Raw genomic sequence first — 22949 nt, forward strand, 5'->3', positions numbered from 1 at the left:
AATAGGGTGCCTTGATTTCAATATCTGACAGTTGGCAATCTCTTACATACTGTTTTTACATACTTAATGATAAGATACTAAGGGCCATGAGTTTCCATTGGTTTTAATTTAAAAAGAAAACAAAAACAAAGAAAAACCAAACCTCATGCACTTAATATGACCCATTCCTTTGACACAAGAGATTGTTCAGTTTGCTGTTGCCATCTCTTAACATTACGTTTATAATGTTCCCCTCTATTCGACATTGGTGAGGCCTCAACTGGAGTACTGTGTCCAGTTTTGGGCCCCACACTACAAGAAGGATGCGGAAAAATTGGAAAGAGTACAGCGGAGGGCAACAAAAATGATTAGGGGACTGGAACACATGAGTTATGAGGAGAGGCTGAGGGAACTGGGGATGTTCAGCCTACGGAAGAGAAGAATGAGGGAGGATTTGATAGCTGCTTTCAACTACCTGAAAGGGGGTTCCAAAGAGGATGGCTCTAGACTGTTCTCAGTGGAAGCAAAACAAGGAGTAATGGTCTCAAGTTGCAGTCGGGGAGATTTAGGTTGGATATTAGGAAAAACTTTTTCACTAGGAGGGTGGTGAAACACTGGAATGCGTTACCTAGGGAGGTGGTGGAATCTCTGTCCTTAGAAGTTTTTAAGGTCAGGCTTGACAAAGCCCTGGCTGGGATGATTTAATTGGGGATCGGTCCTGCTTTGAGCAGGGGGTTGGACTAGATGACCTCCTGAGGTCCCTTCCAACCCTGATATTCTAGGATTCTAAAGAAGTAAAATACATAGAATAACCTATACCTCAATAAAACAGCATGCCCGCACATGCGCCCTACACATCTTCATGCCCTGTTCTGAGGCTATATCAGCCTGGGTGGGCAAGCCACCCTCCGTTCCTTCTCTACAGCAAAGTCCACAGAGGCAGCTCCAAAGCACAGGAGAGGAGGGCAGGTAGTGCAGCACCCACAGGGATACATATCTCTAAGAATTCCAGTTACTGGGCAAGGTGAGTAACCTCTCTTCCTTCAAGTAGTGTCCTTGTGGGTGCTCCACTTTAGGTGATTCCCTAGCAGTAATACTTGAAAGAGGTAGGAGTTTTGGAAGAGTCCATCACTGAAGAAAGAAATGCAATGCTTACTGCCACATCTGATCTTACAGCATGAATTAGGGCACAGCAGTCAGAAAAAGTGTGCACAGAGAATCATGTTACAACCCTGCAGGTTTCAGCAACAGTAATATCTGAGCAGAGCTATCAAAATAGACTAGTAGTGTGCAGTCAATCTTAAGGGAGGTGTAACCTCAGTGAAACCATAACGTAACAGGCAATAATACATTCAGAGATCCATTGAGGAAGTCTCTGAGTGGAGACAGGCGCTCCCTTGTACATAACTGCAATAGAAACAAGGAGACTAGGGGCCCAGTAAAAGGCTAACACCCTCTTAACATCTAGTCCAGGGGTAGACAACCTCTGGCATGCATGCCAAAAGTGGCACATGAGCTGATTTTCACTGGCACTCACACTGCCCGGGTCCTGGCCACCGGTTCGGGGGGCTCTGCATTTTAATTTAATTTTAAATGAAGCTTCTTAACATTTAAAAACCTTATTTACTTTACCTACAAACAATAGTTTAGTTATATATTATAGACTTATAGAAAGTGACCTTCTAAAAATGTTGAAATGTATTACTGGCATGCAAAACCTTAAATTAGAATGAATAAATGAAGACTCGGCACACCACTTCTGAAAGGTTGCCGACCCCGATCTAGTCTATGAAAAGCAGACTCTTGAGCAGACAGATGTGGCTTAGGAAAAAACCTAGAAGGTGAGTAGTTTGTTTGATATGATTCAGAGGACATCTTACGTAAGAACTTTGGATGAGGTCATAAAGACCTTCGTGGATAACAAAGTAAAGAGAGGATCTGCCACTACAGCCGTCATCTCTCCAACCCTTTGAGTAGAAGTGATAGTCACCAAGAAGGCAGCCTTCATAGATATATACAAGTTGAGAAGGAACTGAGGGTCGTTCGCCCATGCAGCCCTATATAGCCTTGGCACAGGCCACAAGGATGTGTAGGGCGCAGGTTGGGGCAGAACAGGCACTGCTACCAAAAAATCTGCAATCAAAGGCACAGGGGCACATGCGTACCTGAAGTGCAGCACCCACACCGACACTACTCGAAGAAAAAGTCTAAGTTTCTAGCTACTGAGAGCGGGTATGCTTAGTTAATAAAAACATAATATCTGCTTTCCACATACAAGTGTAGTTATATTACATATTATTGCTAGAACACAAGTTATGTAGATCCATTACACGTGCAAGAAAAAGTGGGGCAATTTCAGTCTTTATTTATACAGAGGGCTCTTCAATCTAGCAGAGAAAGGTATAACATGATCCAGTGGCTGGAAGTTGAAGATAGACAAATTCAGATTAAAATAAGGTGTAAATATTTTTTTTTGAGAGTAAGAGTAATTAACCACTGGAACAATTTACAGGGAGTCATGGTGGATTCTCCATCACTGGCAATTTCTAAATCAAGATTGGATTTTTTCTAAAAGATCTGCTCTAGGAATTATTTTGGAGAAATTCTATGGTCTGTGCTATACAGGAAGTCAGAGAAGGTAACAGGGCTCCTTTCTGGCCTTGGCCCATGAATCTACAAAAAGAAATTAGCCAGATTTTGCCTCTGTGGCTTTGGAAAGAGAATAATGCTGGAATCTCAAATATTTATAGAATAGAGAACTAAATGGAAGCATAATAGTGACATCAATAAGCAGTTTCAGGGCTACCAGTTCAGACACAAGACAATAAACTGTCTTTAAGTAAAGGATAAGAACATGAGAATGGCCATACTGGGTCAAACCAATGCTCCATCTAGTTCAGTAACCTGTCTCTCAACAGCAGCCAATGCCAGATGCTTCAGAGGGAATGAACAGAAAATGGCAATTATTGAATGATCCATCCCCTGTCATCCAATCCCATCTTCTGGCAGGTAGAGGTTTTGGGACACCGGGAGGATGGGGTCGTGTCCCGGACCTCTTGGTTAATTAATGGACCTAGCCTCAATATGCAATGCAATGCAGTTGTACAAAAATCCAAGTGCCATGAACAGGACTAATTGCTAACGTTTGCATCAGAAATTAAACCAATTCAAGAGAAGATCTATGTAGCTTTCTAAAGGATTCAGAAGTACTGTGCAGCCACAAACTATATGTACACGTGAAGGGCGTTTAAGATGGCGGAGGCAGGAATTAAAACGGTGAGGGAGGACTTGTAAGGAATATGATATTTTCTCTATGTTCAATTAACTTTTCCCAGTTTGTGTATAAACCGAACATTAAAACAAAAAACTTATCTCTGAATTATTTACAGAAGTCCTAAATGAGTGTAAAAAAAGAGTACATGCTGGCAAAACTCAAAATCTACAGTAATTCTCTTATTTTTTTTAAATGAGCAACCAGCTAGTTACCGGTGCTAAAGGAAGGACTTGAGGGAACACTGGTCCAATTCAGTAAAGGCAAATACTACATTTGTAAGCTCACTGGGGCACAAACTGTGTAGAACTCTACACCTGTACGGCACTTAGAACAACAGAGCCCCAATCACCATGAGGGTGCTGCTACTTCAGGCTTTTCCACTTACTAAAACTCAAACGTTTGTATCGGTATCAGTTGAAGATTATAGGCCACATCTGTCCTCCTTCCCCATAACCCACCCTGGTCATGAGAGAGATCTGGAAATTTTATATTTAACAGGGACAAAGAGCCAACTCAGTCAAGTTGTGACAGACCTTGAAGAAGATTAGGTTTCAATGCCTCCTAGGGAGAATCTGCATTAGGAAATGTTGCCCATTTTAGCAACTACAGTGCAGCTGCACTTGTGCTATTTACAGTGAAAATTATAGCATAAGCCAGGCATAGACGTTCATCACAATGTCAGCTAACTCTGAACAGGATTCGATGACATGGGGCTAAATATGCCCGTGCACGCTCTCCACTCGACCTTACACCATTGGCAGCAATGGTACAGCTACACAGGGATGAAAACCAGGTACAAAATTTTGTATGTACTGAACCTATGTGACAATAGCAAACTACCTTAAATTATGCTTTAACAATTTTAGCACACAGTATTTAGTTTTGAAACTAAAGACCAGAAGGGGACATAAAATACTGTTTCTCCAACAAATACCTTAACACTAAAAGCTTACATTTCTTCATAAGGAAACTGGCAAGTCAAGATTTGGACTAAATTTAATCTACAAATAAAACCCCAAGGAATAGGCTTTTCTAGCTCCAGGTTTACATGGAACAAATTTTACATGGCCTTTGAGACAATTACTATAAATCCAATCTGAATTGTAACCATGTTTTTAAATACACAAAAGTTGCATTAACACATTTGATCTATTTTTTAACTTTTAAAATATTGTTATTCCATATAAACATGGCAGTTAATGCAATTTCCCCCCCACACCAATTTCACAGTTTTCCTAAAATTAGTTTGACTGTATTTTGTCTAGTTAGCAATTAAGGACATGCTCACTTTATCTCCTCTACAACAGAAATCAAAGCTGTTCATACATTACCCTTGAAAATAATCTGGAAAAAAAAAGTTAACTAAGACGACAGTTGAGCATACTGAATTTCACATAAATCCTGAACTGACACTAAATACAGAAGGATCTGATCCTGCGAGGTTCCAAGTGCTCCCAATTCCCAGTGGCATCAATGCATCACAGGATGTACTTGGCACTACAGGATTAAGCCCAGGAGCACTATCTTTGAAAACTTTTTTTAAAATATTTTTAGTCTAGAATACAGCCGATGCTTTCTTAAAAGTATTCAAGAGCTCCATTACAAGTTGGTGTGCTTAGGTTGCCAAGGCCTCAGTCCTGCAAATACTTATGCAGATGCTCAACTCTTTGCAGAACAGGGGCCTGCGTATTATATGCTAGGAGCACGTAAAACAGTAAATTGGACAGTGTTGTAATTAACAATCTAAATAGAGCAAGTAAGTCCCAAAAAACTACAACTTTAAGAAAGAACACTTTAAATACTCAAACAGAATTTAAGAGGCATACCGAACACTTTCCAAAGTGGTGTGGAAAAGCCAGAGTGCATTTCCTGTATTTTATTTTCATATAATATAATTTTCTACTTCAAAAAGGCCCAAGGTCAGGTTGGGAATAAAAATGTTTTAAAATTCCTTATCTATGTTAATAAAATATTAAGGTCTTATAAGAACCGTGTTGGATCAGAATTTAGATATTAATAGGGATTTTTAAAAATATGCTGTTTTCATTCTTGTCCGATCTGTGTGAAGTGCAAAGTAGAGTGCATTTCATTTACTTTTATTTACTTTTCATTTACTTTTATTGTAATTTCACTTTCTGGGTCCTGCATGACTAATAACACTGCATTAGCCAAACTGCAAGCCCTCTTCACTGTAATACTTTTAATATAGAAGTTGGGTGGCATTTTAAAAGGTTGGGTTTTGTAAAACCTACATTTTGGGCCTAAACTACCTTAAAATACCCTTTCAAGAAATTAATATATTGGGAGGAGGTGTCCTGTTCACTTGTACCCCAAGGCAAGTATAGAGGACAAATAAAGAGTATCCCAGGTTACATGCCACTCAGAAGCAGGTTCAAAGTAACATCAGTGACCGTCAGTAACCCGGGGCTGCAGCAGGTCACCATACATTCTGTTCCTATTGGAAGCAATGCTGGTAATATCACAGTTATTGTGCTATGACACTCTAGCTATCAATTTTATAATTTATAGCGGGTTACTTTGAGTGAATAACCCATCAGGTTCTTCACCAGGGACAGAGAATAAGCTAACACTGGCAGACAAGTAAAAAACCATCATTGCTACCATCCTGTTTCTTACCAGACATGAAAATCTGAACTCACCACAAGATCATCTTAACTGTACCTCCTTGATCTGCTGGCTACATTGCCATTATTACTTTTATTAATGCATTCTGAGAATCAACTCAGAAACAGGAAGCAAACTTTATGTTATAAAAGCCAAGCGTGACTTTTCTTGTTTTATCTACTCAAGGAACCTTAAAAGTGTTCAAACTTAGGAAGTGCTTTCTTCTTACAACATAATAGACTTTACCCACATATCTAAGAACATTTGCAAGTTATTACAAAATGAAACTGTTACATCTAAAAGCTTCAAAATAAATAACAGTTTATAATTTTATAAGTATGATTTATTGGCAAAAAGCACAAAGACTAGAGTAATGTCTGGCTTTGAGTATGAACTTCACACACATTTATTTCCTATAGAACTCTCTAATACAGTAACAAAAGTTAAAATCAGACAGCACCGTGAACCAATTCATCACAATCATATTTTAAAATATAACCAGAATTGTTTCAAAAGAGTGTTGACTTATATTTTAAGCAAATGTAAAAAAGAGAATACAAGTTTTCACAATTGTGAGAGTATCTTACAATTTAAAGTTCAGGATAGCAGTATACTTACTTTAGCAATCTGCAGCAACACAATGCAGTGTTTTATTGATTCTACCATACTCTAGGAGAAAGAAATAAAACATTTAATATCCTTCTCTCACAAATGCGGTAAAATACAAGCTATTATCAAAAATGTATTGATCATGATGAACATTAACTAAAAGATTTTGGCTAAGGAGTTAAGAAGGGCCACTCATGGTTGGTAGAGTCCCAATCTATTGTTCTCCTTTTCCTATTTACAACAGAACATGCAAAAAAAAGTGTCAATATGGCATGTTGAAAGAAACTATACAAGCAACATATAACACAACACAGGAGCAAGAGGGAAGGGAAACCAATTTAAAACTTAAGAGAAACAATTTATGAATAAGCCTCTATGTAAATGTCATACCAATGCAGGTAAAAAACCACCACAACCAAGATATCCCCTAATCCAAAGCCATAACTTAAATTATAGAGACAGAGAAGATTAAGTTAAGAGGGCAAGGAAGGGAGGGAAAAGAGAAAGGAGGAGCAAGTTCTAGATAATGAGCAAATCACGCAAGTTCTGATATTTTTAAGGAAATTCTGAGAGACAGGAACAGGAGAGGAGCAGACTGTACCAGAGAGGGAGTCAAACCTGGAGAGCAAGGTGAAAGAAGTGGGTTTGAAGGAGTGTGAAGAAACTTATCACAGAAAACAGGGCTGTTGTCTGTATTGTAGAGAGCAGCATCTTAAAATGGCAGGAAGGTGAGACGGGGGAGGAGATGATGAAAGGAGCAAGGAGATGGGGATAATACAGATTGGCAGTGGAGAGTGATGGGAGAGTGTGTGTGTGCAGGTTTCAGAGTAACAGCTTTGTTTGGGTACGTCTACACTACGGAATCAGGTCGAATTTATAGAAGTCGTTTTTTTAGAAATCGGTTTTATATATTCGAGTGTGTGTGTCCCCACAGAAAATGCTCTAAGTGCATTAAGTGCATTAACTCAGCAGAGTGCTTCCACAGTACCGAGGCTAGAGTCGACTTCCGGAGCATTGCACTGTGGATAGCTATCCCACAGTTCCGGCAGTCTCTGCTGCCCATTGGAATTCTGGGTTGAGATCCCAATGCCTGATGGGGCTAAAACATTGTCGCGGGTGGTTCTGAGTACATATCGTCAGGCCCCACTTCCCTCCCTCCCTCCGTGAAAGCAAGGGCAGACAATTGTTTCGCACCTTTTTTCCTGAGTTACCTGTGCAGACGCCATACCACGGCGAGCTTGGAGCCCGCTCAGGTAACCGTCACCCTATGTCTCCTGGGTGCTGGCAGACACGGTACGGCACTGCTACACAGTAGCAGCAACCCATTACCTTCTGGCAGCAGACGGTGCAGTACAACTGGTAGCCGTCCTCGTCGTGTCCGAGGTGCTCCTGGCCACATCGGCTGGGAGTGCCTGGGCAGACATGGGCGCAGGGACTAAAATTGGAGTGACTTGACCAGGTCATTCTCTTTAGTCCTGCAGTCAGTCCTATTGAACCGTCTTATGGTGAGCAGGCAGGCGATACGGATTGCTAGCAGTCGTACTGTACCATCTTCTGCCAGGCAGGCAAGAGATGAGGATGGCTAGCAGTCGTATTCTACCATCTTCAGCTGGGCAGGCAAGAGATGACGATGGCTAGCAGTTGTACTGTACCATCTTCTGCCGAGCAGCCATGAGATGTGGATGGCATGCAGTCCTTCTGCACCATCTGTTGCCAGCCAAAGATGTAAAAGACAGATGGAGTGGATCAAAACAAGAAATAGACCATATTTGTTTTGTACTCATTTGCTTCCCCCCCTCCCCTGTCTAGAGGACTCATTCCTCTAGGTCACACTGCAGTCACTCACAGGGAAGGTGCAGCGAGGTAAATCTAGCCATGTATCAATCAGAGGCCAGGCTAACCTCCTTGTTCCAATAAGAACAATAACTTAGGTGCACCATTTCTTATTGGAACCCTCCGTGAAGTCCTGCCTGAAATACTCCTTGATGTAAAGCCACCCCCTTTGTTGATTTGAGCTCCCTGAAGCCAACCCTGTAAGCCGTGTCGTTAGTCGCCCCTCCCTCCGTCAGAGCAACGGCAGACAATTGTTCCGCGCCTTTTTTCTGTGCGGACGCCATACCAAGGCAAGCATGGAGGCCGCTCAGCTCACTTTGGCAATTAGGAGCACATTAAACACCACACGCATTATCCAGCAGTATATGCAGCACCAGAACCTGGCAGAGCGATACCGGGCGAGGAGACGACGTCAGCGCGGTCACGTGAGTGATCAGGACATGGACACAGATTTCTCTGAAAGCATGGGCCCTGCCAATGCATGCATCATGGTGCTAAAGGGGCAGGTTCATGCGGCGGAACGCTGATTCTGGGCCCAGGAAACAAGCACAGACTGGTGGGACCGCATAGTGTTGCAGGTCTGGGACGATTACCAATGGCTGCAAAACTTTCGCATCAGTAAGGGCACTTTCATGGAACTTTGTGACTTGCTTTCCCCTGCCCTGAGGCGCATGAATACCAAGATGAGAGCAGCCCTCACAGTTGAGAAGCGAGTGGCGATAGCCCTGTGGAAGCTTGCAACGCCAGACAGCTACCGGTCAGTTGGGAATCAATTTGGAGAGGGCAAATCTACTGTTGGGGCTGCTGTGATGCAAGCAGCCAATGCAATCAAAGATCTGCTGATATCAAGGGTAGTGACCCTGGGAAATGTGCAGGTCATAGTGGATGGCTTTGCTGCAATGGGATTCCCTAACTGGGGTGGGGCCATAGACGGAACCCATATCCCTATCTTGGCACCGGAGCACCAAGCCGGCGAGTACATAAACCGCAAGGGGTACTTTTCAATAGTGCTGCAAGCTCTGGTGGATCACAAGGGACGTTTCACCAACATCAACGTGGGATGGCCGGGAAAGGTACATGACGTTCGCATCTTCAGGAACTCTGGTCTGTTTCAAAAGCTGCAGGAAGGGACTTTATTCCCAGACCAGAAAATAACCGTTGGGGATGTTGACATGCCTATATGTATCCTTGGGAACCCAGCCTACCCCTTAATGCCATGGCTCATGAAGCCGTACACAGGCAGCCTGGACAGTAGTCAGGAGCTGTTCAACTACAGGCTGAGCAAGTGCAGAATGGTGGTAGAATGTGCATTTGGATGTTTAAAGGCGCGCTGGCGCAGTTTACTGACTCGCTTAGACCTCAGGGAAACCACGGTTATTACTGCTTGCTGTGTGCTCCACAATATCTGTGAGAGTAAGAGGGAGACGTTTATGGCAGGGTGGGAGGTTGAGGCAAATCGCCTGGCTGCTGGTTACGCGCAGCCAGACACCAGGGCGGTTAGAAGAGCACAGGAGGGCGCGGTACGCATTAGAGAAGCTTTAAAAACCAGTTTCATGACTGGACAGGCTACGGTGTGAAAGTTCTGTTTGTTTCTCCTTGATGAAACCCCCCGCCCCTTGGTTCACTCTACTTCCCTGTAAGCTAACCACCCTCCCCTCCTCCCTTCGATCACTGCTTGCAGAGGCAATTAAGTCATTGTTGCTTCACATTCATGCATTCTTTATTCATTCATCACACAAATAGGGGGATGACTACCAAGCTAGCCCAGGAGGGGTGGTGGAGGAGGGAAGGAAAATGCCACACAGCACTTTAAAAGTTAAAAGTTTACAACTTTAAAATTTATTGAATGCCAGCCTTCTTTTTTTTGGGCAATCCTCTGTGGCGGAGTGGCTGGTTGGCCGGTGGCCCCCGCACCGCGTTCTTGGGCGTCTGGGTGTGGAGGCTATGGAACTTGGGGAGGAGGGCGGTTGGTTACACAGGGGCTGTAGTGGCAGTCTGTGCTCCAGCTGCCTTTGCTGCAGCTCAACCATACAGCGGAGCATACTGGTTTGGTCCTCCAGCAGCCTCAGCATTGAATCCTGCCTCCTCTCATCACGCTGCCGCCACATTTGAGCTTCAGCCCTGTCTTCAGCCCACCACTTACTCTCTTCAGCCCGCCACCTCTCCTCCCGGTCATTTTGTGCTTTCCTGCACTCTGACATTATTTGCCTCCACGCATTCGTCTGTGCTCTGTCAGTGTGGGAGGACAGCATGAGCTCGGAGAACATTTCATCGCGAGTGCGTTTTTTTTTCTTTCTAAGCTTCACTAGCCTCTGGGAAGGAGAAGATCCTGTGATCATTGAAACACATGCAGCTGGTGGAGAAAAAAAAAGGGACAGCGGTATTTAAAAAGACACATTTTATAAAACAGTGGCTACACTCTTTCAGGGTAAACCTTGCTGTTAACTTTACATACATAGCACATGTGCTTTCGTTACAAAGTCGCATTTTGCCTCCTCCCACCGCGTGACTACCCCCTCAACCTTCTCCCCTCCCTGTGGCTAACAGCGGGGAACATTTCTGTTTAGCCACAGGCAAACAGCCCAGCAGGAATGGGCTCCTCTGAGTGTCCCCTGAAGAAAAGCACTCTATTTCAACCAAGTGACCATGAATTATATCTCACTCTCCTGAGGATAACACAGAGAGATAAAGAACGGATGTTGTTTGAACGCCAGCAAACATACACTGCAATGCTTTGTTGTACAATGATTCCCGAGTACGTGTTACTGGCCTGGAGTGGTAAAGTGTCCTACCATGAAGGACACAATAAGGCTGCCCTCCCCAGAAACCTTTTGCAAAGGCTTTGGGAGTACATCCAGGAGAGCCGCGAATGCCAGGGCAAAGTAATCCTTTCACATGCTTGCTTTTAAACCAGATATAGTATTTTAAAAGGTACACTCACCGGAGGTCCCTTCTCCGCCTGCTGGGTCCAGGAGGCAGCCTTGGGTGGGTTCGGGGGGTACTGGCTCCAGGTCCAGAGTGAGAAACAGTTCCTGGCTGTCGGGAAAACCGGTTTCTCCGCTTGTTTGCTGTGAGCTATCTTCTTCGTCCCCAAAACCTGCTTCCGTATTGCCTCCATCTCCATTGAAGGAGTCAAACAACACGGCTGGGGTAGTGGTGGCTGAACCCCCTAAAATGGCATGCAGCTCATCATAGAAGCAGCACGTTTGGGGCTCTGACCCGGAGCGGCCATTCGTCTCTCTGGTTTTCTGGTAGGCTTGCCTCAGCTCCTTCAGTTTCACACGGCACTGCTTCGGGTCCCTGTTATGGCCTCTGTCCTTCATGCCCTGGGAGATTTTGACAAAGGTTTTGGCATTTCGAAAACTGGAACGGAGTTCTGATAGCATGGATTCCTCTCCCCATACAGCGATCAGATCCCGTACCTCCCGTTCGGTCCATGCTGGAGCTCTTTTGCGATTCTGGGACTCCATCGTGGTCACCTCTGCTGATGAGCTCTGCATGGTCACCTGCAGCTTGCCATGCTGGTCAAACAGGAAATGAGATTCAAAAGTTCGCGGTTCTTTTCCTGTCTACCTGGCCAGTGCATCTGAGTTGAGAGTGCTGTCCAGAGCGGTCACAATGGAGCAATCTGGGATAGCTCCCGGAGGCCAATACTGTCGAATTGTGTCCACAGTACCCCAAATTCGAGCCGGCAAGGCCGATTTAAGCACTAATCCACTTGTCAGGGGTGGAGTAAGGAAATCTATTTTAAGAGCCCTTTAAGTTGAAATAAAGGGCTTCATCGTGTGGACGGGTGCAGGTTTACATCGATTTAATGCTGCTAAATTTGACCTAAAGTCCTAGTGTAGACCAGGGCTCAGTCTGTATTCGCAAAAAGAAAAGGAGTACTTGTGGCACTTTAGAGACTAACCAATTTATTTGAGCATAAGCTTTCATGAGCTACAGCTCACTTCATCGGATGCATACTGTGGAAAATACAGCAGATGTTTTTATACACACAAACCATGAAAAATGGGTGTTTATCACTACAAAAGGTTTTCTCTCCCCCCACCCTGCTCTCCTGCTGGTAATAGCTTATGTGTGTGCAGTATCAAAGTTCAAATGTCATCTTTACTTATGAGCCAGTGTATAGATCTGTGGAAGAGGGATTTTGACATCATCTCAAAGGGGATATGGGGAGGGAGCAGAACACAATTTTAACTGCTAAACCTTGGGTATACTGAACACAGGAGAGTCAGGGAGACTGGGGAAGGGGTGAACCAGTGATTCAACAGCAGGGATATAGAGAGGGGGACAGACTTCAGAAACTTTAATAGAAACAGAAACAAGATTTTCTGAAAGCCTGGATATGATATGAGAAGTGGAAAGGGAGGAAATGAAAGATAACCCCACAGCTTGACAATCAGAGAGGGTGGGAATATTGATAAGGAGACAAGCAGGAAGAGATGCCCAGAAAGAGTAGGAAGAGGTTAGGAACAGACAGGTACATTTGAGTGTCAGAAGAGTCACAAAAAGAAAAGGAGTACTTGTGGCACCTTAGAGACTAACCAATGTATTTGAGCATAAGCTTTCGTGAGCTACAGCTCACTGCATCCGATGAAGTGAGCTGTAGCTCACGAAAGCTTATGCTCAAATACATTGGTTAGTCTCTAAGGTGCCACAAGTACTCCTTTTCTTTTTGCAAATACAGACTAACACGGCTGTTACTCTGAGAAGAGTCACAATGAGAGATCACTATGCACAAAATAAAAAACTATTTTCCCTTGTTTATTTCCCTTCCTACTGTCCTAGTGAACTGCTGGAAATGGCCCACCTTGATTACGACCACAAAAGGTGTCTCCCCCCTCCCCACAGTAATAGCTCACCTTTCCTGATCACTCTTGTTACAGTCTGTATGGCAACACCCATTGTTTCATGTTTTGTGTGTATACAAAATCTCCCAACTATATTTTCCACTGTATGCATCCGATGAAGTGAGCTGTAGCTCACGAAAGCTTACGCTCTAATAAATTTGTTAGTCTCTAAGGTGCCACAAGTCCTCCTTTTCTTTTTATGAATAGCTGAGTTTACCTGGGTAAGTGCAAGAGGAAAACAGGAGGGATAATAAGGATAGACCCACAGAGAACAACAGAACAGGAAGAAGGAAGACAACCTAACAATGGTATCTCTGAATGAAGTGTCAGCAAGGTTGGAGGAAAACCACAAAAGGATCACATGAAAAAGCCCAAGAAAGATCTGGAGAAGTGGGTTCTCAATGGCATGAAAGTTAAACAGAGATACCCTTACTGGCCCTTTTTAGAAAAAGACAAACACTTGCTAACAAAACACTAGTGCTGGTCACACAGTTTCTGATGGAATGTTCTTCCCCTGGAAAACACTGTTCTTTCAATTCAACCTTTTTTTAATGGACAGTCTCAATTTTCTGTTTCTAAGTGACATTTTGTTTCAAGTTTTTAGTTTTACTATAAAAATATCAAAAAGTCAAAATCTGAATGAAACTTTTAAAATGTCCTGAAACAAAAATTTTCCAAATGTTTGTTTTCAGGAAATGTTTAACATTTTTTCTTCCATTCTGAAATGGAATCTAAGGTTTCAAAATTGTGAAACTCCCCACGAAACAAAATATCTGGTTCCTGCACAGCTGTAAAAGCAGCAAATTCCTTTTCTGCTGTCATACTTTTTAGAACTTTAAAGATTTAAACAGGATGAAATATAAGACTTTTCGCTGTGAAGTCTACATATAATAGATGCAAAAGTTAAAAGAAACTTACATTGGTTGTTTCTTTGAGATTTTCGATTTTCTGTGAAAACAAAACAAACATTTTTAATAATGTAGCTAAAACAAGAATTATAGCCCCCAGTTTCACCCTTATTACATATTGGACTAGAACACTACAAGTTTTAAATACCTAAAGAATTAAACAAAATATGTTAACTTCTGTATGTGTAGACATGTACGAAAAAAAGCATATTATTTGTAATGTACTAGAGAAAATCATATTAAGAACTAAACCAGCAACATGATCAGGTGAGAGCCATCCAAGCACTATACATCCACTATTCACAGTAATTCCTCAGTCTTAATGCTCAGCTGACAAGACTTATTCACTGAAATACGTGATACTGAAAATTTTAACCTGAAAGGGCATTGTTATGTAGCCTATAGGTATAGGTACTGGCTCCAGGTAAAGCATAGGTATAAGGTAAAATATAGGTATAAGTTACAGCTGTAATGCAAGAAAGCCTGTAAGACAATAGCTTAACGCAGTGATATTCAGACCTCAGTGGTTCAGGACCCAAATTAGCAATCAACATTACTCAAAAGAGCCACAGGAGTGTGATTCATTGTTTCATTTACCCGCCAGTACTATATATTCGTTAGGGCTGTCAATTATCCTCAGTTAACTCAAGAACTTAACAACCTCAGCCTGGACCAGTCCACACAAGAGATCCACTTCCTGGACACCACGGTGCTAATAAGCGATGGTCACATAAACACCACCCTATACCGGAAACCTACTGACCGCTATGCCTACCTACATGCCTCCAGCTCTCATCCAGGACACACCATATGATTCACTGTCTACAGCCAAACTCTACGATACAACTGCATTTACTCCAACCCCTCAGACAGAGACAAACACCTACAAGATCTCTATCAAGCGTTCTTACAACTACAATACCCACCTGCTGAAGTGAAGAAACAGATTGACAGAGCCAAAAGAGTACCCAGAAGTTACCTACTACTGGACAGGCCCAACAAAGAAAATAACAGAACGCCACTAGCTGTCACCTTCAGCCCCCAATTAAAACCTCTCCAATGCATCATCAAGGATCTACAACCTATCCTGAAGGACGATCCATCACTCTCACACATCTTGGGAGACAGGCCAGTCCTTGCTTCCAGACAGCCCCCAAACCTGAAGCAAATACTCACCAGCAACCACACACCACACAACAGAACCACTAACCCAGGAACATACTCCTTGCAACAAAGCCTGTTGTCAACTCTGTCCACCTATCTATTCAGGGGACACCATCACAGGGCCTAATCACATCAGAGGCTCGTTCACCTGCACATCTACCAACATGATATATGCCATCATGTGCCAGCAATGCCCCTCTGCCATGTACATTGGTCAAACTGGACAGTCTCTACGTAAAAGAATAAATGGACACAAATCAGACGTCAAGAATTATAACATTCAAAAACCAGTTGGAGAACGCTTCCACCTCTCTGGTCACTCGATTACAGACCTAAAAATGGTAATTCTTCAACAAAAACACTTCAAAAACAGAGTCCAACGAGAGACTGCTGAATTGGAATTAATTTGCAAACTGGATACAATTAACTTAGGCTTGAATAGAGACTGGGAGTGGATGGGTCATTACACAAAGTAAAACTATTTCCCCATGTTTATTCCCTCCCCCTCCCCACCCCATTCCTCACACTTTCTTGTCAACTACTGGAAATGGCCCACCTTGATTATCACTACAAAAAATCCCCCCCCCCCCTTTGCTGGTAACAGCTCACCTTACCTGATCACTCTCGTTACAGTGTGTATGGTAACACCCACTGTTTCATGTTCTCTATGTATATAAATCTCCCCGATTGTATTTTCCACTGCATGCATCCGATGAAGTGAGCTGTAGCTCATGAAAGCTTATGCTCAAATAAATTCGTTGGTCTCTAAGGTGCCACAAGTACTCCTTTTCTTAAAGCAAATTAACTAAATTAAAAAATAGTCACAATTAACTGCAGTTTTAATCACACTGTTAAAGACTAGAATACCAATTTAAATTGATTATAAATATTTTTGGATGTTTTTCTATATTTTCAAATGACACTTTCAAACTGATTTCAATTACAACCTAGAATACAAAATGTACAGTTCTCTCTTTATATTTTTCATTACAAATATTGCACTGTAAAAAATGATAACAGTATTTTTCAATTCACCTCATACAAGTACTGTAGTACAATTTCTTTATCATGAAAGTGCAACTTACAAATGTAGATTTTTATTTTACATAACTACACTCAAACAAAACAATGTAAAACTTTAGAGCCTACAAGTCCACTCAATCCTACTTGTTCTGCCAATCGTTAAGACAAACAAGTTTGTTTACATTTACGGGAGAGAATACTGCCCTCTTATTTACGGCACCTGAAAGCGAGACCAGGAGTTTGCATGACACTGTTGTAGCCGGCATAGCAAGGTAATTATGTGTCAGACATGCTAAACTTTGGTATGCCCCTTCATGCTTCGACTTTTTCATTTTTTACTGTGCAAATATTTGTAATAAGAAATATGACCACTGTACACTTTGTATTGTGTTGTAAGTGAAATCAATATTTGAAAATGTTGAAAAACACACAAAAATATTTACATTAAATTTAAATTGGCATTTTATTATTCTTTAACAATGTGATTAAACCTGCGATTAACCACAACTTCTTTTAATCTCGCAATTAATTGCGATTTTAAAAAAATGGTTTGACAGCTATAATATTCATATTTAAACAGTATGATGGGGGATTTTATAATTCTCACAGCAAAATGAGTATTATTTTATCAACTACAATTGGTTAATAACTAAATCACACAGTGTTTTAATACCATGTGCTACAAGGAGCCGCAGGACACACATTAAAGAGTCACTTGCAGCTCGCAAGACTCAGATTTTTCCCTTAGTAGCGTCTGTAGGGTCGGCCTGGGCGCCCCATGGAATTGCGCCTTCACTGCGCCCAATATAGGGCCCTGCCAACCCACCACTTCCTCAGTTCCTTCTTGCCGGCTACTCCGACAGAGGGGCAGGAGTGAGAGTATTGGAATGGACATGAACACCACATCTCGAAAAACAACAGTTATGAGAAGGTGAGTATCCGTTTTTTCTTCGAGTGCCTGTTCATGTCAATTCCAATCAGGTGATTGACAAGCCAAATTCTGGAGGTCCGGGCGGAGCTGTCCACTGATTGGAGCACTGCTCTTCCAAAGGCCGCATCATCTCTGGCTTGCTGGATAATCGCATAGTGCATGGTGGAAGTGTGTATGGAGAACCACTTTGCTGCTCTGCAGATTTCCTGGGTGGGAACCTGTGCCAGGAATGCTACTGAAGAGGCCTAAACCCTGGTGGAGTGCACAATGATCGAAGGAGCGGGCACCTTTGCCAAGTTGTTGCACTCCCAAATGCATGACGTGATCCATGACGAGATACGCTGAGAGTAGACAGGAAGACCTTTCATTCTGCCTGCCACAAATAATTGGATGGACCTTCGGAACAGTTTCGTTCTCTCGATGTAGAAGGCTAGTGCTCTGCGGAAATCCAATGAGTCACGCCTTTCCTCCCTGGCACTGGAGTGTGGCTTAGGGTAGAATACAGGAAGGAAGATGTCCTGGTTGATGTGAAATTGGGAGACAACCTTTGGGAGAAAAGCCGGGTGAGCCTTGAGCTGAACCTTGTCCTTTTAGAACATGGTGTAGGGAGACTCTGATGTTAGGACCCTGAGCTCAGACACCCTCCTAGCTGAGATTATCGCTACCAGAAACACCACCTTGTATGAGAGATAGAGCAGGGAGCACGTCGCAAAGGGCTCAAATGGCAGCCCCAGAAGTCTGGACAGAACCAAATTGAGGTCCGAAGCACTCGAAGAAGAACTAACTGAAGTATATGCCAATAAGATTAAGGTAATTAATATACTAACCTGTAAGGAGAGAGCACCCCAACAATATCAGGGTGAAGAAGTCTAGAAATGGATGGAGGAGGCAAGACATCCTTACAAATACTCACGAGGCCACAGAACCCTATATCAGGGCTAACCATTGCCTAAGCCACTGGGATCTTGGCATGCCAGGGACACGACAACCACTCACAGAGTGCCTGTCTCACCTCCTTTGGGGTCTCCGCAAGGGATGGTGTGAGTATATGGACAATTAAATGTACTGACAGTCTTATATCATCTCGATCTACTTTGATGGATTAGAGCAGGGGGCGGCAACCTTTTAGAAGTGGTGTGCCGAGTCTTCATTTATTCACTTTAATTTAAGGTTTCACGTGCCAATACTACATTTTAACGTTTTTTAGAAGGTCTCTCTCTATAAGTCTATATGTTATATAACTAAACTATTGTTTTATGTAAACAAGATTTTCAAAATGTTTAAGAAGCTTCATTTAAAATTAAATTAAAACGCTGATCTTACACCGTCGGCCCGCTCAGCCCGCTGCTGGCTTGGGGTTCTGTTCACCTAGGCCGACAGCGGGCTGAGCGGGGCCTGCGGCCAGGACCCTGGCTGGCAAGGGGCCAGCAGCCAGAACCCCAGACCGGCAGTAGGCTGAGCCCAGACCAGCAGTGGATTGAGCGGCTCAGCCCGCTGTCAGTCTGGGGTTCCGTCCGCCAGCTTCTGCCAGCCAGGGTCCCAGCTGCTGGCCCCGCTCAAACCGCTGCTGGTCTGGGATCCCAGCCCTGTCCACATAGAGTAGGTACCTACTTTCTCCCTGGTTCTGGCCCATTCTCTTCCTCTCTCTGCACTGAGCTGAGGGTGGGAGTGCACTGAGCACAGGGCTGGGGGTGAAGGAGCAGGCTGGGGGTTGGGGTGTAGGGTCTGGCCAGGAACTAGAATGAGGGAGGGGGCTCAGGGTTGGGGCAGGTGGTTTGGGTGTGGAGTGCTTACCTGGCAGCTCCCATTTGGTGCGAGGGGTGCAGGTAGGAATGTGGGTGTGCGTGTGCAGGAGCTCCCGTTTGGTGCTCAGGGTGGGGGTGGGGATGTGGAGGTGCAAGAGTCAGGGCAGAGGGTGTGTGAGAAGGGTGCCGGAGTCAGGGTATGTGTGGGGGGTGCCGGAGCCAGGGCTGAGGTTGTGGGGGGCTGCAGGGGTCAGGGCACGGGGCTGGGATGTGGGGGGGGGGGTGCAGGGGTCAGGGCAGGGGGCTGGGTGTGTGTGAGGAGGGTTCATGGGTCAGGGCAGAGGGCTGGGTGTGTGTGAGGAGGGTTCATGGGTCAGGGCAGAGGGCTGGGGGCGTTAGCTGGGGTTGTGGGGGTGCTCCCAGCCCCCTGCCCAGAGCAGCTCACAGCAGGGGGCTGGAGGGAATATGCCAATTCCACCCCCTTCCCCAAGGTCCCCGGAGCAGAGAGCATGTTGCAGCCCCGCTTTTCCCTCTCCCACTCCGTGGCAAGGGCAGTCAGCTGATTGGCCGCAGGGAGGGAGGGAGAGGAGGAGGGGCAGGAACCATGCACACTGGGGAAGAGGCAGGGAGAGGGGGACGCTTGCCTGCCCTGCAAGGAGAGAGCGGTGGGCGGAGAAGAGCGGGCCGGGCCGGATTTTTAATTGCGCACTGCTGTCCCCAGCAGACAGCAGCGTGCCATTAAAAATTTGATCGCGTGCCGTCTTTGGCATGCGTGCCATAGGTTGCCGACCCCTGGATTAGAGAGTTTGTACTTTTGCTAATTGTGCTAATAAAAATATTACAAGGACAGAACGCCTTTCCAAACTCTGACTGTCTCGCTCGTGCACACCAGGATTCTTGTAATAACTAATATTTCTGGGTCTGGAAATGGGGCAGAACCTGCTAAACTACCAAGTGTTCACTGGATTCTCTAATCAATGTACTAATACAAAATTGACAGACTAGGCAACAGTTCCTTTCTCTGGTAATACCACCACTAAGATTTTGATATTGATGACCTGGCATGTTCTTACATAACAGAACAACAACATTTGCTCTTATACAGTTGTGACGTTATCTGATTAAAATATGACCATGTAGATCACTGTTGCTACCACTGTTATATAATTGCAACCAATCTTGTAAAAAGGTTGTCAAGTAAGGTGCCTATTGAAAGGATATGATTTACTGAGTATGATTATGCTATTTGTATGCATGTATCATTTTTGAATTTCAAATTTCGAGTATTGGCTCTAAACTTGTATTTCAAATGTTTGCTCCTGGGGTAATGCCCACAAGGTATTTAGCCTGCACATCGCGAAGGGACTATTCAAATTAAGTGGCTCATCAAGGAACACAACTCATAATGGACCATGGGAGACGCCTATCTACACTTAATGGACTTTCCTGCTACTACTAAGTGAAATCATGCTTGGACATGTGACTTGCCCATGTGACTCCAAACTCCATCTTTTACCTGCAATTTTCCACTACCTGTGCTGAGGGCTTTGTTTGAAACAATGGATTTTCCTCCACATGGCAGAAGCTATAAAAGGGACTGGAAACACCTCCATTTTACCTCTTTCCTGCTCAAATCTCTGGATTATGAATTTATACTAATGGGTGCATTCTAACCAAAGGACTGAGGACCTTCCAATGATTTGGAAGCAACCAGAGACTTGACTTAAGCCAGCAGTTTATTCCATCACTGCTACAAGCCTGAACCAAGAACTTTGCAATTATAGTATGTACTGGATTCCTTTAACTAGTTTTAACTCTCTCACCTTTCTTTCTTTTTTATAAATAAACCTTTAGATTTTAAATACTAAAGGATTGGTGTGAATTTTGGGTAAAATCTCAGTTATATATTGCCCTGGGTACGTGGCTGATCCTTTGGGATCAAAAGAACCTTTCATTTGATTAAATTGGTTGTAAAGAACCACTCATCTTAAAATCTATAGTTTTTGGTGGTGATACAAGGACTGGAATGCCTAACGAAACTGCAACTCTAACTTCTTGTTAGCCAGTGTGGTGAAACAGAAGTTTACTCTTGTTGCTGGTTTGGTATATCCTAAGGGAGAATAACCACCAGTTTTGGGGTGTATCTGCCCTATTTCTCAGCAGTTTGTCCTGAACTTGATATTCTCAGTTGTGACCCATGGAGGCACGGTTACAACAGTGCTTTCATCCACAGATCTCAAAACTCTTTATTAAAGAGGTTAATGTATCTCTACCCCCATTTTACAGATGTGGAAACTGAGGCACTGACAAAAAATGATTTATGCTAGGTCACACAGCAAGTCAGCACTAGAGCCATGAATAGAATCCAGGTCACCCGACTCCCAGTCCTCTGCCCTAATTGCAGGACCCCAATCTTCCTTATTATGCATTATGCTGACCCCTTGCAAACAGGCAAACTGCAGAAGGGACTGGCTATGTACACTTCTACCAACTTTTTCCCCTTTTACATTATACTCCCACACCTCCCCCGCTGTCCCTCCACACAGAGTACTGGTTAGAATCTCTTATATTTTAAGAATATAAAAAAAGAAGGTACTGTTTATTAAGACACCCCTCTTCTTAGTCCCTAAAAAGAGGCTGTAGTAAGGGCATTAATTCCATTCCTTATGATCATATGAATAAATAACCTTACTTGTCTAAGGCTGTGTCTACACTGCCACTTTCGTCATTCAGGGGTAGGAAAACACACCCCCCTCAGCAACAAAAGTTATAGCACTGAAAAAGGCCGGTATAGACAGAGTTTTATCGCTGGGAGCCATGCTCCCATGGGGTGGGGTTTTACTTATTTATTTATATTTTATTTTAATTAATTGCCAGGAGAGCTCTCCCCTGGTGATAAAGCGTGTCTACACTACCCATGTCACAGTGCTGCCGTGGCCGCACTGTAACATGGGCATTGTAGACATACCCTAAGTCTGAAGCTCTAAAGAGAAAGAGATAGACCCTAGGGTAAGAGACAAAACAAGTTCTCAAGACTTGTTTGTTTTTAAGAGGTTATCTATTTTTAACCAGACAACATGATATTGTAGCTTCATTTGTTTTGTGACCCAAAATAATGGTAATTTGTAATCTCTTCAGAGCATTCCTATTTGCCATAAATCCATACCAAAAAGTCAATTAGAAAAAAAACTTTACATCTATAGCATAGCAGTAAAATCCCAATTCCCAACAGAAAGAAAGGCTTTGGGGATAGAACTTACAATAGCTGAAACTAAAATGAAGAGGCAACTGCCATTTCAGGGTTCAGTTACAGAAATAATTGTAAGAATTGGTACATTACTGGTTAACCCGAAGAAAGACAAAATTAGTTAAAGATGCCTTCCAAAATAATTATTTTTAGACTCTCCACTAAATTAAAATTAGGATACATTTAAATTAGGGCTGCCAAGTGATTAAAAAAATTGCAATTAATCGCACTAATAATAGAATACCATTTATTTAAATATTTTAGATGTTTTCTACATTTTGAAATATACTGATTTCAATTACACAGAGTACAAAGTGTACAGTGCTCACTTTATATGTATTTTTATTACAAGTATTTGCACTGTAAAAGAACAAAAAATAATATTTTTCAATTCACCTAATAAAAGTATTGTAGTGCAATCTCTTTAACATGAAAATTGAATGTACAAATGTAGAATTACATTAAAACACCCTGCACTCAAAAACAAAAGAATGTAAAACTTCAGACCCTACAAGTTCACTCAGTCCTACTACTTCTTGTTCAGCCAATCACCAACACAAGCAAGTTTGTTTACATTTGCAGGAGATAATGCTGCCTGCTTCTTTTTTTACAATGTCGCCTGAAAGTGAGAACAGGTGTTCTCATGGCACCGTTGTAGCCAGTGTCAAGATATTTATGTGCCAAATGCACTCAAGATTGATATGTCCCTTCATGCTTCAATCACCATTCCAGGTGACATGCGTCCATGCTGATGACAG

General features: G+C 43.2%; 1 protein-coding gene across 12 annotated transcripts in view; it reads right to left on the bottom strand.

Moving 5' to 3' along the window:
• The window catches only part of OSBPL9 (oxysterol binding protein like 9), a 142935-nt gene that overhangs the window by 42413 nt on the left and 77573 nt on the right, over positions 1–22949 (bottom strand). For 10 of the 12 annotated variants that reach the window (XM_048861480.2, XM_048861481.2, XM_048861479.2 and 7 more), the window contains 2 exons: positions 14092–14121; positions 6497–6547 (listed from right to left, as the gene is read on the bottom strand). In XM_048861480.2, the coding sequence (XP_048717437.1) occupies positions 6497–6547; positions 14092–14121 (81 nt within the window). The remainder of the gene's footprint in view (positions 1–6496; positions 6548–14091; positions 14122–22949) is intronic. The other 2 variants (XM_075131853.1, XM_075131851.1) reach the window with 1 other exon arrangement.

The sequence above is a fragment of the Caretta caretta genome, chromosome 8, assembly GCF_965140235.1.
Source record: "Caretta caretta isolate rCarCar2 chromosome 8, rCarCar1.hap1, whole genome shotgun sequence".
NCBI classification, from domain to species: domain Eukaryota; kingdom Metazoa; phylum Chordata; order Testudines; family Cheloniidae; genus Caretta; species Caretta caretta.